The sequence below is a fragment of the Myotis davidii genome, unplaced genomic scaffold (genome assembly GCF_000327345.1).
Source record: "Myotis davidii unplaced genomic scaffold, ASM32734v1 scaffold313, whole genome shotgun sequence".
NCBI classification, from domain to species: domain Eukaryota; kingdom Metazoa; phylum Chordata; class Mammalia; order Chiroptera; family Vespertilionidae; genus Myotis; species Myotis davidii.
The window spans coordinates 962180-985330 of NW_006286275.1; the positions used below are offsets into that span (position 1 = coordinate 962180).

A 23151-nucleotide genomic window follows, 5' to 3' on the forward strand; every position below is an offset into this window, starting at 1 on the left:
GGGCGCGGAGTCTGTTTTCCTTCCCTTCCTGGGCGCGCCAGGGAGTTCGGAAGTTTGAAAAGTGAAGTCCCGGACGGAGTGGGTTGGGGTTCCCCGGGGACAGGCGTTGCCCGCCGTGGACGTGGGGTTTGTTCCCTCTTTCTGCGGAGAGGACGCGTGGAGAGGGGCCGGGAGGAGCCTCCTGGGAGGAAGGGTGGAGGTGGAGTTGCCTGTGTGTAGGGGTGTGTGTGTGTGTGGGGGGGGTGGTACGGTGAAAAGGTGGGGAGCTTAGGCTGCAGGGGGGCGTGGGGTGGTTTTTAGATCTCGCTCGAGGAGCAGGACTGGAAAAGGAAAAGTTTTTCCTGCGAAAAATCTCTTTTTGATCTGTATCCAATCCCGCTTCTGCCTCCTGATGAGTGGTGGACCGTGCTTTTCAAACTCCAGTTGGCCGCAGCCTGGGCCCGCGCTTTGATTCGCTGGCCAGGTGGTTGTGGGATTTACTGTCTCCGACCTGGGGAACCACTGTTCTAGGTTGTGGTCACCTTCAAAGGGGAGTGTGACTAGCGGAGATTGCTCCTGGCAAGGCACTGGAAACTTCAGTCCTGGTCTTCCTGGCATGCCGGGAGAAGTATTCCCTATAGGTATAAGGTGGGTGAGGAGGTAGATAATGGGTATGTGTTAGTTGTTGAAATCCTGGGGCCTGTAAAGAGACAATAGTGCTTTATAGGGTGGAGTCTGAGGTTATGGGAACACAGGATAGCGTGTTGACTATCGTGAAGGGATGAGGTTATAGGGTCTCTGACTTGAAAGTGTAGATGAGAACCAAGGAGGCCAGAACACACAAAAAAAAAAAGAAAGAAAGAAAAGAAAAGCCACGCTGATGGCAGGCAGTCAAGGCCCGACTCATGTTCAACAGCTCACATCCAGGTCCCCGCATGCCGCACACCTTGCCAGGCTCCTTTCTGACAGGCACCTCCCTTCTTTCCCTTTCTCATCCCCAACAAGGGCCAGAGCCCCAGGGAAATCCATGACTGGCCGAATCCGCCCTGGCAAGCCATAGGATAATGATGGAAGGGACTTGTGAGAGAAAGCTGGTCTTGCTGTTTTTTCAAAGTAGCTTAGGAATGAGGATGGTGTGAAACAGGATGAAGGAGGGAGGTGTGGGTGGGCCTTTGTTCTGTTGGCTTTCTCCCCCTCTTCCTACAGTTCCCAGCGGGAGAGGAGCCCCACACTTACCAGCTCCAGATTCCACCTCCCTTGCTTTTGGGCCTGGGTCACACGTGGTGCACACACCTATGGCTGGTGCTGACTGCGCCCTACAGAGCCTGCCTGAGGGGCTGGGTGGGTCCTGCCTGCACAGCTGGCACATAGACCGCAGATGCTCCGAGTGTATTGTGGGAAGCATCACCAAGGGAGCAGTTGTTGAACGGGATTGCACAGATGCAGACAAACCGCACCTCAGGTGCTGACTCAGTGATGTCTCTTGTGATTACTCTCTGGAGATGATTACTTTAACTATCACTGAGTAAATGCTTTGGGGATGGGTTAATTTTATTATTGGTTTTATTATAAACCCCTCCTGGTACCAGAGCTCCTTTCAGTTTACAATGGAGGTCCATACACTGAGTATTTTCTTGACCACAATTTACCCTGCAACAACTCATCTACCTGTTTCCCATTCAATTATATTACTCAGGAAAGAGTTTCTAAGAGTTAACATTGGACATTAAGTTGGCAGAATATTGTGGTGATAATGTGGCCCCGGGAAAGTAGGCTTCTTCTGTAACATAAATCTGGTTGGCGGAGGCCTTTTGAAAAGGCTCCACTTAGCTTAACTTAACCAATTATTTGTAAAATTACAGGTTGGCCTTGTTTAGCTAGTTAGGTAACTTTACATGTCTCTCCCTCTGTAACTTGCAAAATATTGAGTGCTCCAGGGATATTTCACAATTCACAATTTGTTAAACACAATGTTACTGTTAATTTTGAAGTGTACTTTTCTGCATTTAAGTATTTCTCATCTGGAAATGTAATGTATTTTAGAACTTTGTTGGTGAGTTTATCATTTGAAAATCAGAATACATTCTCTTCCTTGTCCCACCCTCCCACCATGGAAATACAGTTCTAAATGATGGTTATGGATTTGAAAGATACCTTTTTATCTTTCGAAAAAAGTTAAATTTGTACAACTTACACCTAAGTTCCATAAAAAAATATATATAATTCCACTCACATTTCTCTGAGAAAATGTGCTGAAGCCTTCAGGTGGTGCCTCTTTCCTACGGAGGTGGGCCAATGGGCATTGGCACTGTTTTGAGGTGTCTGTCACACCCTACCAGGGTGAGTAGGGTTCCCAGGGGGATGGGCACTGCCCGGCCTTGGAGACTGAGTGCTGTGGGGTGGTGATACAGGAGCTAGGGAAATGGTGAACTCCAGTAGAAAGGGTAGTTTGGAGGTCAAGTAGAGTGGAAGCACATTGGCTGGAGGATTCGGGAGGAGAGTTTATTAGGGTGTCAGGCGGCCAACATACCCAGGAAATGGGGGTGGGAAATTAGAGAGGCAAAAGATGTTTTCAGCATCTATGATTGTGTGAGGAAGATAAGCCTGGGTTGGAGAGATGGTCCAAATAGAAGGAATTTTCTCACCCACTGGGCATGTCTGTGTTGAATAACATGATGGTGAATGATATGAGGAACCTTTTCCTCTGGGGACATCTCTAATTACTATCCAGTTTGTATTTTTGTTTTTATTTTATTTTCACAAAGTCCCTAGGAGTGAGGCCAGCTGTCCCCTTAAGGCACATGGCATTTATCTTTTGAGCTATGTGTCAAGTAATTTGTAGACTGCGCCCATCCCTTAGTCATGGTCAACCTCTTGAATACTGGTGCAGGGTCAGGTGTAATATCTGTGTTACTGTCAGTGGCTCATTTTAAAGAGTTTATACACAAGCTAAGGAGTCATGATATCTCAAGGTCATAACTGCGCTCTTGCACTCCATCCATTCATTAAACGTGTGTATTGACAGTTGTGTACCAACAATGTGTTCCCCTCTGGGGATATGAAGGTAGCAAGATACTGTTATTGAATCTTAGGAAACTCACTGTTGGGTCCCCAATAACCATTATTAAGTACAAACAGAAATTAATGGATCAGGTCCATTTACTTAGTACTGCCTTCATATTCTCTGCAGGCCTCATCAGATATTATGTATGTTCATTAATTATTTGAGAAGTAGAACATTAACAGACCTTAATTAGCTGTGCTTTTGGAGAAAGTACTTACATTCAATTGGCCTCTCAGGTTTTTTTTATTGGTGTGGTAAAGGGTTTGGACTACATGATCAGTAGTGTGTCATAGTCTGCTCTGAAATTCTCTGCGGTCACTTCTAATCAAGGGTACCATAAAATAACGTTAACTATAAGGCCTCCCCAAAGTATCCCTGGGAAGCTCATTATTTCCACTTCCATTGCCAAATTTTCATTTCAGAGGGTTTTAGTTTTCTTTTGTCATCAGGTTGCTTCTCTAATTATATAACCATTACTCACTTGGGTAAGAAAAGGCAGTTTTCAAAGCACTAAAAAGTGGCATCTTCCACCTCACTGGCTGTAATAGAATCAGTCGACATGGACATGGAAGGCCTGCCTAGGCTGTCATTTATATACATGCACAAGCAATGGATGGCTTTAATTCTTAACAGCACATGTCTCCAAATACTTAGTCTCATCCAACTCATTCAACAGTTGTTTCCTGATGTTTTAAAAAATGTTTTTTTCTCAAATTTAACTTTGAGTTATTTATTAGAGAAGAGTGAAATATATCAAAGTTGTTTCTAGAGCAGTGGTTCTCAACCTTCCTAATGCCGCAACCCTTTAATACAGTTCCTCATGTTGTGGTGACCCCCAATTTCATTATTACAAATTGAACATAATTAAAGCATAGTGATTAATCACAAAAACAATATGTAATTATATATGTGTTTTCTGATGGTCTTAGGCGACCCCTGTGAAAGGGTCTTTCAACCCCCAAAGAGGCCGGGACCCACAGGTTGAGAACCGCTGTTCTAGAGTAAGGAACTATTGACAGTGTTCCCCAGTGATACTTTTTTTTTTTCATCTCCACCCTTTCTTTCCTTTCTCATCTGTATTGTCCCTTTATTCCTTTTGTCTGATCTTATCTTTTCTGGCCCCTTTTTGTTTCTTCTTCTTCTTTGTCTTTCCTGTCCTTTATTTCTTCTCAGTGTTTTCTCTTCCCTTCCCTTTCTTTCTTATCCTTTGTCACCCCTTGCCTTCCTTACTCATCTCCTCATCCTTTTGCTTTTCTTTTTCTACTCTTTTTATCTTTCTTTTACCTCTTCTCCCATTTCGCACTTCTATTTATTTGTCTATTTTTCCGTCTGTTCAACTATTTAATCATTTATGTTTAATTTCTATCTGTCATCTCTTCTATTAGTATAGTTCTTTATTTTGGTACATTATACAATTTGGGGAATAGTATTCTCCAGTAGCTAAAATATATTATAAATAAAGTGTCCAGTTATACTTTAAATGCTAACTAAAATATTTTTCTAACATTTTGTACATTTTTTAAAAATGTATTTGCCATTAGCAGTGGAGCATGTGTACAATGATCATCCTGATAAAACTAATGATTTACCTCTTTTGGCACATCCAGTGATTTTCCATTTTTTATAGTCAATTTATTAGATAAACATTGTATCACTGGCATGAACTTTCATTTTTCCATTTTCCAAAATCTTGTAAGTTTACTTTGCAAGAAAATATTCAAATAAGAGTGCACATCATACTGTAAAAAGAAGGGTAATGTTATTAAAACTCCTGACACTGCATATTGATATGCTGATAGCCTCACTGTGGAGGTCATTGAAACATTTGTTAATTGGTGGATTAAAGACTGGATTTATCACCAAAAAAAGTACTTTGAGTATCAGTGTCCAGTGCAGAAAAATTGAAGGTCAAAAGAACTAATTAGACTTTTCTTTAAAAAAAATCTCAGTGTGAAATGATACCAAAGAATATTAAAATTATAGCAAAAGTCTACATTTGCTATGTCTATTAATATCAGGCAAAAAAACCACACCCCAAACCCATCAGTTTATATATATTGAAAGTAATATCAAAAGTGCTCTATTGCAAAAGCATTTATTTGTGCAATACTAGATGAATTCTGGTACACTCATATCTACAAGTATGATCTCAGAATGCAGTCACTTCTGGAACACACTCAAAGCCTAGATTCAGAGCCCCGTTGTTGAGAAAGGATCTTCAAGCTATTTTAAATTCCACATTTGTTTTTAGAGAATATTTACTCCCTTTTAGCAGATTAAATCTTATTTGTAGAAGAGTTAGCACACAAAAAACTTAAAAATGCATAAAGTCTTTTCAAGGATATTGGATCCAAAATGTGATCTCCCAGAAAGTTGGGACAGGAGCCCTCGAGCATAAGTAGGTGTGTTTGTATATCACACATAGGGTGAATGACTGGATAAAATTATTCAATGTTTGAGTTAAGGAAACTAATTGTTATCTTTGTTTTAATATCACAACTTAGTGGTACCCTTATTGGAGGGAGACCCCTAACAGTTCAATTTATTTTTTATACATTTCATGTAATTTCCTTGATTTGTATAGAAGATGGTTAAAAATGAAGAAAGAGAGGATAGTCTAGATAGTGTAATCAGTGATGACACCTTCCAAAGATTGCCAAGGTCTTTCCTCTTCAAAATGCATGTTGTAGGAATTGCTAAATACTAGCCACATTTATGGGGGGAGCTAAGTTGAGAGACTAAGAGGTGAGTCCTGCCTTTGAAATCAGAACTCTGACCAGCAAAGAGTGGAAAGAGCAAGATTCACACACCTGCACAAGTGTACACACACATGAAAGTAAATTGTGCGGAACAGAAAGTCACCAGTGATTGCCATGATACCATGTGGCCAAGCCATCCCCTTCTTCAGATGGGCCTTAAGGACAAATGAAAGTGAAACGAGGGCTGCCAGGTGCCTTTTGTGGTTCAGGTCTGGTTTAGGCAAAGGTGACTAGAGTTTTATAAACATCAGCTGTGTCGCAGTTATAGCCTTCTAGGTTAGAACCATTGTCAGAGGACTTAAACACAATTGTGAAGAGAGATTACAGGAAACCCAGGTTCCCATGTAATCCCATCTATACAAATCCAGCAGCTTTTTACACATTTAAAGATGTATTTGCTTATATCTTGATTCATTTCAGCGTGTGCTAGTGTTCTATAAACAAGTGAGAGGAGCCAATACAGATTATTTTGGAAACAAAGGTCTGAACTAGTGTGGGGTAGTTTTCCAATCAGATTTTTTTTTTTTAAATTTCTGGGGGAAAAATAAAAGATCATTTTATTTCAACTGTGATATAGCTGTATAAACAGGCTTGATTAAAAGTGAATTCTAAGGGAAAAGACTAATAAAGGATTGCTAGGCACTGAGGTTGTTTTAGATGTTCTGATTATGTATGTGGATTTTTAAGCAAATTGAAATTAATCTTTTCTGGCTAGGTATATTGTTGACATTTAATATTTTTTGGCATTTTAATCAAATAAATTTCTTCCCACTTATACAGTTTTCACAACCTTATTACTGTTTTTAAAGCTCTACTTTATAATAGTCCAAGATTGCTTTTTTGCCACTAAATGTAACAGTAGATTTGATAGCTGTTCCCGACATACCAAAGCTAAATACATTTTCTTAAGGCATTTCATTTGCAAAGTTTCACTTTTTCATAGATGAAGCAAACTGTTTTGTTTAATGTATTCAGAAAGCCACTTTAATAGTTTATATTGGAGCAAATATATTTGTTACGTTTTCCTATATTACCTGTCCCTCTGTAAATGTGAAAGTGTACCAAGATCGACTTTTTATTGTCTTAAATAGTTGAGTGCATATGACATATGTTCAACATCTCACGCCATGGGGCCCCTGTTGCCTGTTTTGCTCTCATATAGATATATAAAGTCTTTGTTATAAATTATACGACTCCACTTCCTATGGTAATCAGAGAACTGTGGATAGTTGTGAAGTGGGGTAGAGAGGCAGGCAAATGAGTGAGAGATGAATGGATGGATAGATGGGTAGGTAGGTAGGTACATAGATGGATAGATAGAACCCTAGTTTTTTCTCCTTTGTGATTACCCAATGAGGAGAGAATGGCCATAGATCCCAATATACTTAAAATGCAAGACAACAGGCGTTATCCAAGACAGCTTTGATACTCAAAATGTGCAATAACGGATATAACAGGGACATTGATAAATTAGAATATACAAGCTTAGTGGCCTTTGAGGAACTTCCATTCTAGTGAGGGGGATACAGGCAGTGGTAAGCAAACAAATACCTTTGTTATTTTACATAAGTGCTGTAAGTTAAAGCCACTTATTTTACATAAGTACACAAGTTAAATATAATTAGCATGGCAGAGAGGGTGGGTTGTTTTTAAAATGGGTAATCTGAAAGACCTCTCTGTAAGGAGACAGCAGATGAGTAAGATAGGAATGAAAACAAGGAACATTCCAGGCAGATGGGACAACCAGCACAAAGATCCTAAGATAAGAATTAACTTGGCTTGTTAAATGCAAAGAAAGAAAACCTGTTAGATATCTAGGGAAGGTGTCCAGAAACCACTTGAATATATGTCTGGAATCTAGGGGAACAGTCAGGTCTGGAGTTTTGCAATTCATCTGGTTATAAGTTATTTCATGCAATAAACTTGATGAGATTGTCCTGGGGAGAGCAGGATGTCCTTACCAGCGGTTCTCAACCTGTGGGTCACAACACCTTTGGTGGTCGAATGACCCTTTCACAGGGGTCGCCTAAGACCATCCTGCATATCAGATATTTACATTACGATTCATAACAGTAGCAACATTACAGTTATGAAGTAGCAACAAAAATAATTTTATGGTTGGGTCACAACATGAGGAACTATTTAAAGGGCCAGAAGGTTGAGAACCACTGCCTTAAACAAATAGCCAGATATTTCTTCAATAAAATGGATTTATTTGAGTGCAATGAGAATTGCAATTCAGGGCATGCAATCCAATGGCCAAGTGCAAGTCCAGAGAAACAAAGGAGAGGAAGGCTCTTTTATGGAATTGGTAGGGATTGTAAACAAATAGTCCATTGGAGGAAATTCAAAGTTCGAAGGATAGTTACTTTTCATTGGCTGAATTATGGCCATCTTCCATTGGCTGAGCCGTTACTGGGCAAGGAGGAATCTTCCTCCTCCTGAGGGAGTACAGTGGTATCTCTTCCTGTCGGGTCAATAGTGTTGCCTTACGTAACACATGCATGGGAATTCTCCCTTCTAGCCTCTGGAACCCATTTTAAATGAGATGTCTGTTTATTAATGTCCACAATAGAGATGACTAAAGTCCATGCCTGGACAACAGGAAAATAAGTAGCTGTGAAGGCATTTGAAGGACATTCTTCCCTCTGTCCTACAGCCAGGCGTTGAGGATTTCTCTGCAGTGATTCTCGGATAATGTCAGCACTGTCAATAGTCATTATTAAGATCCTTTCCCCTAGCATTCTAGCATTCTCAAAAAACAAACAAACAACAACAAAATCCTGATCCTCTTTCAAGTTTTACCTACCTTTAGAGTAGAGAGAGAAACGTATTTCTTGAAACCAGAATTCGGGTTAGGATCTGGATGATTTATGGGATGAATTTAAGCCTGGCACTGCTCTGTTTTATTCGGTTGTAAACTATGCATTTGTAAACTCAGGGCTGCTCTGGCATATTTAGTTTCCTCCAATTTCACCTTAATGATGAACATCTATGCTCATAATTCACTTAAACACCCACTTAATTCTTTCTGCTGATATAAGTTCACATAACAAAACCGATACCAAAAGCTTAGGAGAAATGGGTCATGCTGTGCAGCTAATTTTTATCACCGTTTATGTTGAAAATGTAAGACTAAGACTTAGATTTATTTATTAAAACTAATTCAAATGCACAAAACAAGTTTAACATAATTTTACATTTCAAACAACACTTGATAACGTTATTTATTTTCCTGACAGAGTGCTCTTTTGAAATCAGTATTTATATTTTTTGGCAGTGATCTGTGGATTTATCTAATCACTTATAGTACTCAATGGGTTTCTGCTTACAAATAGATAACATTTTGTATCATCAAAAAACTTAACCTCCATTTAACATTAACATATATGTGCTTCAATGTTGTAAAGTTCTTTTTTGGTAGTATATTTTAAACATTTATATTTCAGCATTTTGGATGCCTATCATACATTTATCAACACTCATGCTGTTACATTAAGTTATTATAGCAGTACATTATTAGCTTATTTAACCATTATGTTCTGAGCCTTAATAATTGTGCTAACAGAGCTTATAGTCTAGTAAAGAAGGTGGAGAATAATGCATTTAACTAATGCATAAGAAGTGGTCGCTAATGGGAATTGCTGTGGGAGCTCCCAGCAGTGGCTCTCATCCTTGCCCCTGAGATTTAGGGATGACATTGTCAGTGAGCTACTTGCCAAGACCTCATTTAGTGCATGTAGTTATTTTTTATTTTTTCTTTCCTTCATGGTCCCTTACCCATGTAACTTTAGTTTCTGGATGTTCTGTGCTGCTCATGTGTTTCTCTGTAAGAATTATTAAAATACTAGAGGCCCAGTGTGTGAATTCATGCATGAGTGGGATATGGCCAGCCCACCCTGATTGGGGGCCAATTGGGTGTACTGCGGGGAGGGGATGCGGGAGGTTGGCTGGCTAGCCTCACCTGGAGGCGGGGCTGGCCGGGGAGGGGTTTTGGGCAGTTGGCCTAAACTCCCTGTTGATGGGACAATTTGCATATTAACCTTATATAGGATTATATATGCAGGGTTTTGAATTACCTATTACTATCTCACACACACACACACACACACACACACACACACACACACACACGGTGCCCTCTCCGAGCCTCCGAAGCCAGACTGCGGCCATCAGTAGGACATCCCCTGAGGGCTCCTGGACTCTGAGAGGGGGCAGGCTGGACTAAGGGACACCCCCCCCACCCCCCAGTGCACGAATTTCATGCACCGGGCCTCTAGTATCATTATAATTTTGTTCTTAGGTAGTTTGGTAGTCTGCTTGTTATCCACATAGCATCATAACATAAGCATTTTTTTCCATGCTCTTAAAACGATTAGAGGCAGCTTTTGACTTTCTTGAGTTTTTTGTTTGTTTTGCATTTGGTATTAGGTGGGCATAATATTTATTTAAATTTAAAAAGAAAAGAAAAGAAACCAAACTATGAAGGCTGACTCAGAAGAAACAGGGAAGAAGGGTAAGGGATAGTAGGCAGTTCCTTGTCCTACCAGAATAAGAAACACTTTCCTAAGCATCTCCCTATTTCCAAGCAAAGTTAGCAGGTTTGTGGTATCACAGAACTTTTCAGTAGGCAACATAAATATCATCTTAGAAATTTGAAATGGGGGTGTCCCCAAAACCAACTTGTTGCACATTAGGGGACTCTGTCAAAAATATGTCCTCTGCTTGAATACATACAGAAAGAGGGTATTCAGTAAGAAAGGATTTTATTACCTAACTATGTTTTAGCAGTTTTTATGGCTGATATAACGTTGAAACCTTTTATCTCATTTAGTTCCTATTACACACATTGATCAGAACCAGGGCAAGATGGAGCACTTTGGCAAAGTGCAAGATACAGCCCCATCATTTAATCTCCTGGAATGCTAACATCATGATGGAATACAATTCAGGAGTAGTTGGTTGTTGGTAAAAGAGTATTTTGCTTTAATTTCACTTGCATGCATAGAGTATTCCTCTGCATTTTGACTATAGAGTATATGCTCCGAGTTAAGGGTTTATTGCTTTTTTCTATGACTTTCTCTACCAGATCACTCAGTGCTTCCACGTGATGGTCAGTGCTTCCACATGTTTTAATGTCATTAATATGTATTGGAGGCCTTTATATTTTTATATCTGAACTGTATTTTAGACAGTGGTTGTTAAATATATTGAATAACAGCCAATATAAATAAACCCTAGAATTATTTTGGTGGGAAAGTGATATAACATCACCCCACCCCTCAATTTAAGGAAATTAAGAAATGTCAGGTATCAGAAGAGGAGCTTTCATTTGAGATTTATGAAATTAATTTGAGTGTTTAGGTGTATCCTTTTCATAGGTTTGATGGGATGGGTGATCCCAGTGATTTGCATATGGAGATGTTTGCACCCACCACCCTGGGACTGTGTGTGCTGTATGTTCATGTATTCCTTGGCCTGCCAAAAATTATACCCTGTGATCTGTGCCATTGGGCCATTTTTATGTGTTATTGTGAAGCCAGCTTAGAATTTTTTAATCAGTTTGGATGCCAAATTAAATATCAAATTGTACTTGACAGGTTAAGTATTAGAGTGAATTTTTAACTTAATAGTAGCTTCTTGAATGTTTTAATTGTCATCTTAAATTTCTGACAATCAAATTCAAAGCAAACACAATTTTGGTAGCTAATATTGTGAAGAAAGGAGGGATAGATGATTTTAAACTCTTGTGGACCATGGATTATGATTTCATAAGACAGAGATGTTCCCAACATTTCTTTATGAAACATTTTCTCATATTCTGTAGGTAGACATTTTGATAAATATCAAAAATTCAATTATCCAAAGGATTGATTTGAGATTTTTTTCTTTAGTATTTGGAAGACTGTGAAATGATTCTTAATAAAATTTGTTTAACATAGAAATTAAGTCAGAGAACTAGTTTTATGTCATCACATAAACCAGATAAAATGCTTGAAATTATTTCTGAATGGAAAATTAATTTTTTATTTATTAGGTTCCTTTATTTTAAATTTTTAAGGTTTAAAAGTAAAGGCAGTCTTTATTTGTATTAGCTTCCTGGTCCTGCCGAAACAAAATAAAACAAAGTTGGACAAAAAAAGAACACTTTATTCTATCACAGTTCTAGGTTCTAGTAAATAGTCCTGAATCAGGACCATGTTTTTTTTGGAGGCTCTTGGGAAGAATCTGTTCCATGCCTTTCTCTTATCTCTGGTGTTGCTGTCAATCCTTAGTGTTCCAATCTCTACCTCCGTAATCACTTGGATTTGTCCCTGAGTATTTGTCCCTGGCAACTCTCTTCTCATACAGACTTCAGTCATATTGGATTGGGTCTTACTCTAATTGAATATGTCTTCATTGTAACTTGATTACATCTAAAAGAAGACCCCATTTCCAAATAAGATTACATGCACTGGTACTGAGGATTTGGACTGGAACATATCTTGTTGGAGGACACACGTCAACCCATAACAGTATTCAATAGCTGAATAAAAATAGCTCAAGACAGAAATTGGAAAAGGGAACTCAGCGACATTAGCAGCTGCGATCCTTTGGGTCTTCTGCTTGCACACTAGTTACGTACAGTAATTATAACCTCAAACTACTTGTGATTTAAGAACAGTGTCATTTCTCTTTAAAACATTTTCCCACTGACTTATTATTTCAGAAGACTTCTCAGTGAATATCAGATCAAAAACCATAAACAAATTGACACTAGGTTTGGCTGTTTATTCAATACTTCAGTTGCTGAAATAGCGAGTGACAATGCTAATGGTATGACAGAATCATTATCTTCTTTTGAATCTTAAAAGAAACCTTTATGATCAAACATTTTTATGTCTTTATGGCAATTTTACTTTAATAGGTTGTTTAAATGTAAAATAATAAAGTTAATAGCATTTACTTTAAGTGATTTACCTCATATACTCTTTACAATGACTCAGTAAGGTGAAGACTGCTGTTATTCTTTCTACACATGACCAAACCCAGGCTTTGGGCATAGGTGACCCGTCCAAGAGCTTCACTGTAATTGGGCAAGCTGGCTTGGAACCTGGCAGGCTGACCCTACAAATAAGCTCTCACTCTCGATTCCATATATTGTGTGTGTTTTTCTATTCAAGGTCCATGAAATTGCTCATTAGTATTTGTTTTCTAAACTTTCCTATTTTGAGATTATTGTCAATTCACAGGCAGTTGAGAGAAATATTTCAGTTGGATTCCTTGTATCTTTTTAAAAAAATATATTTTTATTGCTTTCAGAGAGGAAGGGAGAGGGAGAGAGAGATAGAAACATCAATGATGAGAGAGAATCATTGATCGGCTGTCTCCTTAATGCCCCCTACTTAGGATTGAGCCTGTAACCCAGGCATGTGCCCTTGACTGGAATCGATCCCGGGACCTTTCAGTCCAGACGCCAACTCTATCTACTGAGCCAAACCATCTAGGGCTTCCTTGTATCTTTTACTCAGTTTCCCCCAGTGGTAACATCTTGCAAAAGCCATAATATTATATCTCAACCAGTACATTGATGTTGATACTGTCAAGGTACAGACCATTTCCATCACCACAAAGATCATCCCTGTTGCCTTTTTGGAGTAACTTCTTTCTCCCTCCTCTACACACCTTTCTTAGAATGACTCAGTGAGGTAAACCCTGGCAACCACTAATCTGATCCCCATTTCTATAATTTTGTCATTTCAAGAATATTATATAAATGGAATCATGTAGCATCTAATCTTTGGGGATTGATTTTTATTTATTTATTTATTTATTTTTTTACTCAGCACAATTCTCTGGCTATCCATCTAGGGCGACTATAACATGGATCGATAGCTTGTTCATGTTATTGCTGATTAGTATTCTGTAGAATGAGTGTACAACAGTTTGTTTCATATTCACCTCTTGAAGGACATTTGAGTTATTTCTAGTTGGGGCTATTACGAGTAAAGCCATTAGAACATTAATGGACAGTTTTTGAGTGAAGGTAAGTTTTTTTATTTCTCTGGGATAAATTCCAAGAGTGCAATTGCTGTATCACATGGCATTTGCATATTTAATTTTATAAATGAAACTGCCAAACTGTTTTGAAATCTAATTTTTTTATACTTTGTTTTGTATCCTTTGTACTTACATATTCAACGTTTGGAAATTATACTTTCCAAAAATGACATTAAACATTTAATATCAAGTGCAATCTGTAATGGTTTTGGGACATGGATGTGAGCTCTTTCTATACAAAACTATTTTTCTGGAATGAGTCACTTAACTAGTAGGTGAGCCTAGCAGTTTGTTCAGCTTTTCCATCATAGCAAGATTTTATTTTTCTCTACTCATTAACTCTATCATATATGTTCATGTACTTTTTAGGAGTATTTAATGGTTATTAATAAAATAATGTGCTTTTATATGTCTAAAAGTATACCCAATTAATTTTTGTTCTCAATTTAAGCCCTTCAAATGTTCAGTGATTGAACTCTCAAGAGTTCAATATTAATTCTGTGTCTAAATACAAGTGCTATTTTATTGCAGTACCCATTCATGCAAGTGCCATTACCTTGCTGTTCTCCTTTAAAATTTCTTTGTAGCTTGTTCCTAAACAAAACAGCCTTTGGTATGTTTTTGGTTATTCTAGAAATGCAAATTTATGCATAACTCTAGACAGTGGTCAGAGTATTACTTCTTTAGCAGGACAATATCAAGTGTATTTATTTCTTATCTTAACCCTTGTACAGGCTATCTCAACTTCCATGCCCAGGGCTATTGCATTTTTTTTTTTTTATCATGTAGTTTTCGGTTTTGTATCTGGCATTGCTATTTGGTTAGGCCCATAATGTTTTGCTTTTTTCTCATTTTCAATTGTATCTTCCATGATTAACTTTTCAACTATGTCTTTGTGGTTTTATTTTGTATTTATAGTTCTCTTGCCCTCTGATTTCTTGGATTACCCATAGTTCAAGAAATAATTTTTTACAGTAGTAAAGCATATTTTGCATAGATGAAGCTCAAAAACAAACACATTTTTTAAAAGTACTTTATGCACTTTAACTTCCAAATAGGTAATGGGTTTTTAATACCACATGTTATGGGAATTCAAAAGTTAAATTTTTAAAATTAAGAAATAAGTGCTAGGAAAACATAGTGTGTGTGTGTGTGTGTGTGTGTGTGTTTTAACAACCAGCAGTTACTTATCATTTGATTTTCATGATAATACATGTGATTTTCATGTAATCACTGGATGCTTGTCCTGTCATGGGCTAGAATTACCAAATGAAAATCACACCTCACTAAACCTTAGGGAAGTATCCTTTAGTCAAATGGATTGATTCTGTTAAGTAGATACAAACCTTTTTTTCTTTGTTACAAATGGATACTACATGTAACAGAACTTTAATGAACATTGAAAGGTCATTAATTAGTAGTATGATGCCATGCGTATGAAGTGGGCAAGTTGAAGATTACCTTGGCATCCTGGACATATTGGCCCAGTTAGTTCCTTAATATGGGTGGCTGTCATGTGTGTTTAGCAGCATCCCTGGCCTCTACCCAGTATATGCCAGTAGCATGGACATATTCTGTCTTTACTCTTACGTCAGATTTAATCTTTAGATTCTTGATATTTTTAGAGTGACAGGGGAAATTTTGAGCCTAGAGATGGAGAAAGGATCGTCTCCGCTGAAATAGTAAAGTGGACTCTTAATTTTGCTCCTCAGCTCTGCTTAGTAAATGCTGGATCATTTTTGGTCCTTTCCTGCCCAACGAAACTTGTGTCCCTATTGTCCATTTCTTTTCAACTTTTTTGTATGATTAGTGGCTTCTGTTATATATTGTGAGCTAAGGAATAAACAAATGGTAATGGTTCCTAGGTTACCCTCCCAAATCTGATTTGAAATTTGGTAGTCCTGAGTCTGAAAAGGCTGAGTTCAGTAGACAATTTAAAGTTAGGGCCAGGCCCTAACCTGTTTGGCTCAGTAGATAGAGTGTCAGCATGAGGACTGAAAGGTCCCAGGTTCGATTCTGGTCAAGGACATGTACCTGGGTTGCGGGCACATCCCTAGTGGGAGGTGTGCAGGAGGCAGCTGATCGATGTTTCTAACTCTCTATCCCTCTCCCTTCCTCTTTGTAAAAAATCAATAAAATATATTTTTAAAAAATAAATAAATAAAGTTAGGGCCAGGCTTTCCATATGAAAACGTGTAAACCTAATGTTGCCCCACCCTGCATTCTAATAACTATGTATGGCTTCAGATGAGTACTAAACATATCGAGTGATTACTTTGTAAGTTATATAAATGTCTAAAACTAACATAATATTGTATGTCAATTGTAATTGGAAACTTTTTAAAATTTTTTAAAAAACGAAAAATAAATGAAATTAGGGCCAGGCCACTGACAAAGATGTTTTTGGTCAAATTAGCCCTTTGGGACTTGTAGCACATCATCAAGTTGTACTTTATTTCAATCCACACAATGGAGATCATAATTTCAAAACCTGGAAAGGCCCTTATTTGAATGAGATAAAGTCTAATCCAGTATCTCACACACTGAGTGATTGAATGCATAACATTGTGGGGCTTTGTGAAGGATGAGGTGTGAGCTTGAATGGGAAGATTTTGATTCCTGGGAGAGATCCCTGAATTAACTTAATGTCTTAAATTTCTTCACTATCTCTACGTTATCAAACGATCAAAACCCAGGAGTTCTTTCTTTGAATCATCTCTTGAATACACTTGTCGCTTCTTCACTGGGTATTTGAATGCTGAAAGACTAGATACTTGTCTCTCCTCCACTCCCCACTGCCAGACTAATTGTTTTAAACACAAGTTTTGTTGAGTCACAGAAATCTCCTGTGTCCCTCCACACCTGGCTCTGTTGTGTCTATTCAGCGTTATCTCCTACTCCTACTCAAAGGAACCTGCTTTCTAGCAGACCACGTTTTTTCACTAAGTCCTGAATGTACAAGCTCATACCTGTTCTGGGCTTTTTGTGTGTTTTTCAGTCTTGTGTGGGAAAATATTCATTCTTACCACGTGATTGTATTCTTACTTAGTACCCCAGGTTCAGCTGAAGCCCACGCCCCACACAGGGATATCCATAACTCCTGTATTCCATTTAGATTTCTGCTTGCTTTTATCTGAAGGCATTGACAGCAGGCAGTACTCATTTTGGCCCTTAGCAATATATGGCTGTGTTCAAAGCGGTAACAAACAGCTTTGTGTGTGCATTTTGCCTCTTCTGATAATTACTAAATTCCTGGAAAGCAAGTATTTTGTGCTTTTTATGTTTCATCAGTATGTGATTATATGCATAACAAGTACTCAGTGAAGACTTACATTATTGGCTGGCTTGGTACTGATTTTATTATATGTGTATTGAAACCAGAATCAAATAAGCTTATAGAAACTGATGCTACCGTGTGTAGTATCAGATTAAAGCTAAGAAGGATGGACTCTCTGGATGTCAGAGAAGAAATGTGTATTTCCTTAGGTGAAAAACTGGAAGTAGAGGACTTGGAAATGGAAAATCAAGGAAGTCTGTAAAAAAATCTATTTGTGGTAGCTTTTGAATTATAGTGCAATTAATGCCACTTTTGATATGAAATGTATGTCATATTAACCTACAGGTCATGGAAATGAGTAAATGTAAAAACTAATAATTGACATGGGTTATAAAACCTTTGATTACAGAGCACTAACTGATCTTAATTTTCTCCTTTTCAAACACCCAGATACCTCTTGCTGCTGCACAAATGGACATTTGACAGTGCTGTTGTCAAGCACTTGCCAGCATGGAGACTTCGTCGTTGCTGTCCTCATTGAATGATGAGTGTAAATCTGACAATTACATTGAGCCTCACTACAAGGAATGGTATCGTGTAGCCATTGATACGCTGATTGAACATGGGCTAGAAGCATATCAGGAATTTCTTGCCAAGGAGCGAGTATCAGACTTTCTAGCTGAGGAAGAAATTAATTATATTTTGAAAAATGTCCAGAAAATTGCACAAAGTACAACCCATGGTACTGACAATTCCTGCGATGATACCTCATCTTCAGGGACTTATTGGCCCATTGAATCTGATGTGGAAGCTCCAGACCTCGACTTAGGCTGGCCATATGTGATGCCGGGACTCTTAGGGGGTACCCACATAGACCTCCTCTTTCATCCACCGAGAGCACAGCTACTTACAATTAAGGAAACTATTCGGAAAATGATAAAAGACGCCAGAAAGGTAATACTATTTCTATTTCTAAATGAAAACTCTGAAACTGTGGGAAAGCACCAGAATAGTATACCACATTTGCATGTTAAAATATTCTCCATATGTATGAACCATGCCTGTTATTTTCAGGAAATATACATATGGATACATGGGAAGATTGGACTTTTTATATCTTGCAAATATCTGAGAGAGTTGTGAGGTCCCTGCTAATGGTAGAGATTTCATTCTCTTCATAATATATGTACACACAGGAGACCATATGTCTATGAAGGCTAAGATCTAGGGACTGTGAATGAGATGATTTGACATATTTATAAAGTTCAGAACACTTAAATTTTCCTTAATCTCTGAAAAGAGATATGTTTTTGGTAAATCTGGTGAAAATTTCTTTGTTTTTAATAGGACTGTGCCTTAATTTTTTCTGTAGATATGGTTTACGCTGGTACATAAATCATAGATTTACTTACTTATTTCCTGAGTTGTGGGGAAATGGTATAAAATCAGGCATGATCATGTAAAGTTCTGAAGGAAGGTCCTGAGGTACTTCCCTTTTGGGGCCTTGGTCTTCTTTATTAAATATTTATGTTGGGTTATAAATCTCAGAAACTCTATTTTAGAGCTCATATTAAACTGTACAAATTTTCTTTAAATTAATTAAATAGAAGTTACTGAGAGTTATCTATGTATTCAGCGCCATGATAGGCACTATGGAGACTATAACAAAATTTTCTAAAGTGTTTCTTGAGATCACTCTAGTATTTTTAAGTGTATGGACAAAAAAACTATGGGTTTTTAAGCTATAAAGTGTCTAGTTCTTAGTTAGAGATACTATATAATAAATAAATTTAGATCTAAAAAGGTCCTTAGGGTGTACACATACATGGAGTTGCTTTCTTCCACGTCAGTAAGCTACAGAAATATGTGAAATGTGTGCATTTATGAACTATGTAAAACCAAGATCCCTGAAATCTACAAGGCACTGTAGATTGTAGGAGAAGCAACTAAAAGCTTTGCAATCATGTCAGGGAGACACAATGTTCTGAGGCTGATGTCAAATGTAGGCTTTGCAAAAGTAAGATGTTTTTCCCCCAAACCTCTCAAATAACTTGACGTTTTTGCTGTGTTAACTCCTTTAGCAGAACTACATTAAAGAAAGACTAATCTATTTCAATTGTTAAAAATTAGCTATAGAATCAGGCACACGGTAGGTATCCAAACTTTTATTGAGTGAGTTGAACTATCAGTTCAATTTCCCAAATTGAACCATGAGTATTTTTTAAATTGTACTCTCCTATGCTCCAATTTTTTTTGTGAAAAAATTATACAATTGTATTTTGTAAAACTACAGAGCAAAAGTCAAGGATACATATGAGTCCTTGCAAAGGTAAAATAAAAAATTTCAAGTACCAACATGCGCTAATTTCTGTTTGGGGACACAATATATTTTTGAACCACTGTTTGGTTAACTGAAAATTAAAAATACATTAGTGAAGAGTAACCTTAGAATTCATCAACCTACACCACAGCTAGTTTGCTATGGGGCATTGTACTTCTGTGACACAAAATGAAATTGAGGAGGTATTATGAGTTCTTGGGCTAGCACTAACTGGAAACTGAACACTAATCAGGACCATTTGAGATATATATTCTTTTTAATGTGGCAGCTATTTATTTAGAGAAACTCTGAAAGTAATATAGTCTCTGCCTGGTCATTGTCTGCTGGGAACTCTGATGTGCATTAATGAGCTGGGGAACTTGAAACTGTGGTATAATGTTATGTTTCTCTTACACCAAATCAAAGTGACATAAAATAAGAAAGAATTTTTACCTTTATTGAATTTGCAGAGATAATTATGTTAACTCTGCAAATTGCATACATTGCAATTGAATGTATATCATAATAACATTGCAATTGAATGTATATCATAATAGGTAACTTAGTGTTGTTTTCCCCTTCAAAGCATTGAAGAATGGATCAGTTTCTCCCCAGTTGCAATAAATATTGAGGTCACATGAGCTATAATATGGATGGAATATATCTTTCTGAAGTATTTTTGGAACTGTCTTCATGTCACTATATTTATTTAAATGCTAGAGGCCTGTTGCACAAAGAGATTTGTGCAATAGGCCTTCCCTTCCCTTGGCTGCTGGCACCAGTTTTCCTCTGCCACCCGGGACCCAGGCCTTCGCTCAGGCTGGGCTCCGGCCAGAGCGCCCCCCCACGCCCCCAGCCGTCAGGCTTCACTGCTCCACTGATCCCAGGGCCATGAGGCCTCGAGGCTCCTCCCATCCTGGGGCCATGAGGCCTCCCAGCTCCGCTGATCCCGAGGCCTCCTGGCTCGGCAGGCTTTGGGTACATTTGGCTTCCCTCCACAGCTTGGAGCCTAGTATGCAAATTAACTGCCATCTTTGTTGGTGGTTAATTTGCATATCACCCTTTAGCCAATGGGAAGCGTAGCAAAGGTATAGTCAATTACCCTTTTTGTCTTTTATTAGATAGGGTTTTTAAGATCTTTGTTATTTTAAAGATTTTTGAGTTTATTGACCCTCTTTTCCAAGATTTTAGACTATTTACTAGCCCATACTGGACAAGCTCCTGTGATCATTTTAAATAAGAGCAAATATTATGATGAAATTAAAGCTTGTCAGAACACGTTGCTTTTTAAAGATAAAGCATAGTTTTCATGACTATCATTTGCTTAGCAGATAAGCTAGTTTCTTGTAATCCTTCAGAGTCAGTGGAAGCCTATTAGTTATCAGGATAAACTTTCTGATTTTGAACTGTTTTCTGTATTTTAATAGCTAGAAGAAAGTTCCATGCCCTCAAATTTCTCAGGGATATATTTTTTGGTAATCAACATTATGCAACTGGAGGTCTGAGGTCAAACAAGTAGGCTCTAAACCAGCAAACAGAACCAGCAAGCCATCTCAGAGAAAAATTTAAATCCATTTTCACTGTTCCGTTTGCAATTGAGATAAGAAACTCTGAATATAAATGCCATATTATTGAAAAATCTTAAAATAATAAAAAGAATCCAAAAGCAAGTTTCCTATCAATCCAGACATCTGAAGTCTGAACATAACCACCAAGTCAACATTCTAATCCCTTGAGAAAGTAAATAAAAATGATACTATATCTTATTTATCTTTACTGGAAATATTTTGGTTTTGAATTTCACTAATTTATATGCATTTGATGGGTTGACCTTAAATAGATAGCCAGATTTCTCCAGCAAAAATGGGTTTATTCAGGGACAGAAATGCACAGCAATTTGGGACACATGGTCTAATGGCAAACCATGCACAAATTCAGAGTACAAAGGAGACAAATATGTTTTTATAGAGGGAATGGGGGACTCAGAGGGGATGTTGTAAATAGAGTCCATTGGAGGAAAATGAGAGTTCGAAGTATAGTGGCTTTTCATTGGCTGAATTATAATAGTCTCTCATTGGCTGAGTGGTTGCTGGGTCAGGAGACAATCCCTCTTCCTGCTGGAATAGTAGGAGAAAAACATCTTCCTGTTAGAGATGGGATTGACAAGGAGAGGTAGTGCATGAGAACTCCCCTGTAGGCCCTCCTAACTCCAATTTAAATGAGGTTATGTTCTTAACCTTCACAATTTCTACTTTAAGTAATATAATCATTAAATTATTTGCTTTTAAAAGAAGAATATAGTCTTTATAATATTTTAGAAAATCATAGATTTGTTATTGATTCTTTTTTTATTTTTGTCCCTTGTCACTTAGAAGTTGTTTAGAGGGTTGCTTTTTTTTCCCTTTGCTTTTTTTAATTTCTTTTTTTTTAATGTATGTTTATATTTTATTTGAGAATTTTCCTTTGGGAAAATCCAATTGCAGGTAACATCTTACTTGTGCCCTACAAGGGCCATATTTTTATTTACTGGCCCTTTTTCTAACCTATTTTTATTTTTCACCATGCGGTTGACATATTTGGGTCAACTTTGTAAAGTCTGATAGCGTCTAGCAAGACTTTCCCAGATAATTATTTGTCTCAAGAGTTGTTACCAAGATGATATATGCATGTATTCCTAATTACTATGAATACCTCTTGTGAAAGTATCCTCTCTAATTACTCTAAAGTCATCTTTCATGAAAGTAATTTTTTTTCTAGGCACTCAGTGGTAGATATCCATGCATTATAACTTTTGATAGTTTTGAATATGTAAATGTCTAACCAGAATGCTATTTGCCTCTCTGTTTCCCAATTCTAGGCTAGCTGCTTCTCTGAGATGTGAATCAGTCTTGTGAAATATAAAATCAAGAAGATACATAAGCAAAAGTCTAGTGAGAATTAGGGCAGAGTAATTCCTGAGGTGCTCTGTACTGCCGCCTCTCCTGAGTTCAGGTCTTGTTTCCTCCCTGAGTCAGTGTTCCTGGGTGTGTCTGTTATGGCCTAGGGAGTTATTAGTAATACAGAGAAACATTAACTACCAGCGTGTCGCATGGCTGCAACTGGGAAGGTGAACAGATGATAGGGCGTTTCCTGGGATTTGACTGGTATTATAAAAATAGTACTAGATTAGAGGCTTGATCACCAGGGCTCTACCACTAACAAGTTATGGCATCTCCCCAGGTATCTTTATTTATTTAGTGAAATATATCAAGCAAAGCACTTTAATGTCTTTTAAATCTAATATTCCTATCTAAATCTCTCATAGTGCTTACCAATTTAAGATTATTTCAATATATTATACTCCTTGCTGAATTAGTCCATTGATGAATAATTTTTATTGTGTCATAGTGTGTCACTTCCGTCTGCATTAATTTGCAACTATATCCTGCCCAACTAAACGATATTTGTTTATTCATCTTTCTTGGACTGCAATTGTCTCTCTCCTAATGATCGCAGTTTTTGTTAAGAACTTCCTCTCTGCCCCATCCCTATTCCATCTCTCACTGTGAATACTTTTATTCTTTGAGTATGAGTCAAAATTAGTTGCTTCCAGAAAATATATTTTGCTTAGTGAGATTTAATGACATTGTTATCTTTTTCTATTAATTTGAACATCTCTTCTCTGAATACAATGCATTATTTGTTAATATATATTAATGTATAATATATGTGT

General features: G+C 37.6%; 1 protein-coding gene across 1 annotated transcript in view; it reads left to right on the top strand.

The window, feature by feature from the left end:
• The window catches only part of FAM83B (family with sequence similarity 83 member B), a 73970-nt gene that overhangs the window by 395 nt on the left and 50424 nt on the right, over positions 1-23151 (top strand). Inside the window, exon 2 of the mRNA XM_006757743.2 lies at positions 17570-18073. Within this exon, the coding sequence (XP_006757806.1) occupies positions 17630-18073 (444 nt within the window). The 5' untranslated portion in view covers positions 17570-17629. The remainder of the gene's footprint in view (positions 1-17569; positions 18074-23151) is intronic.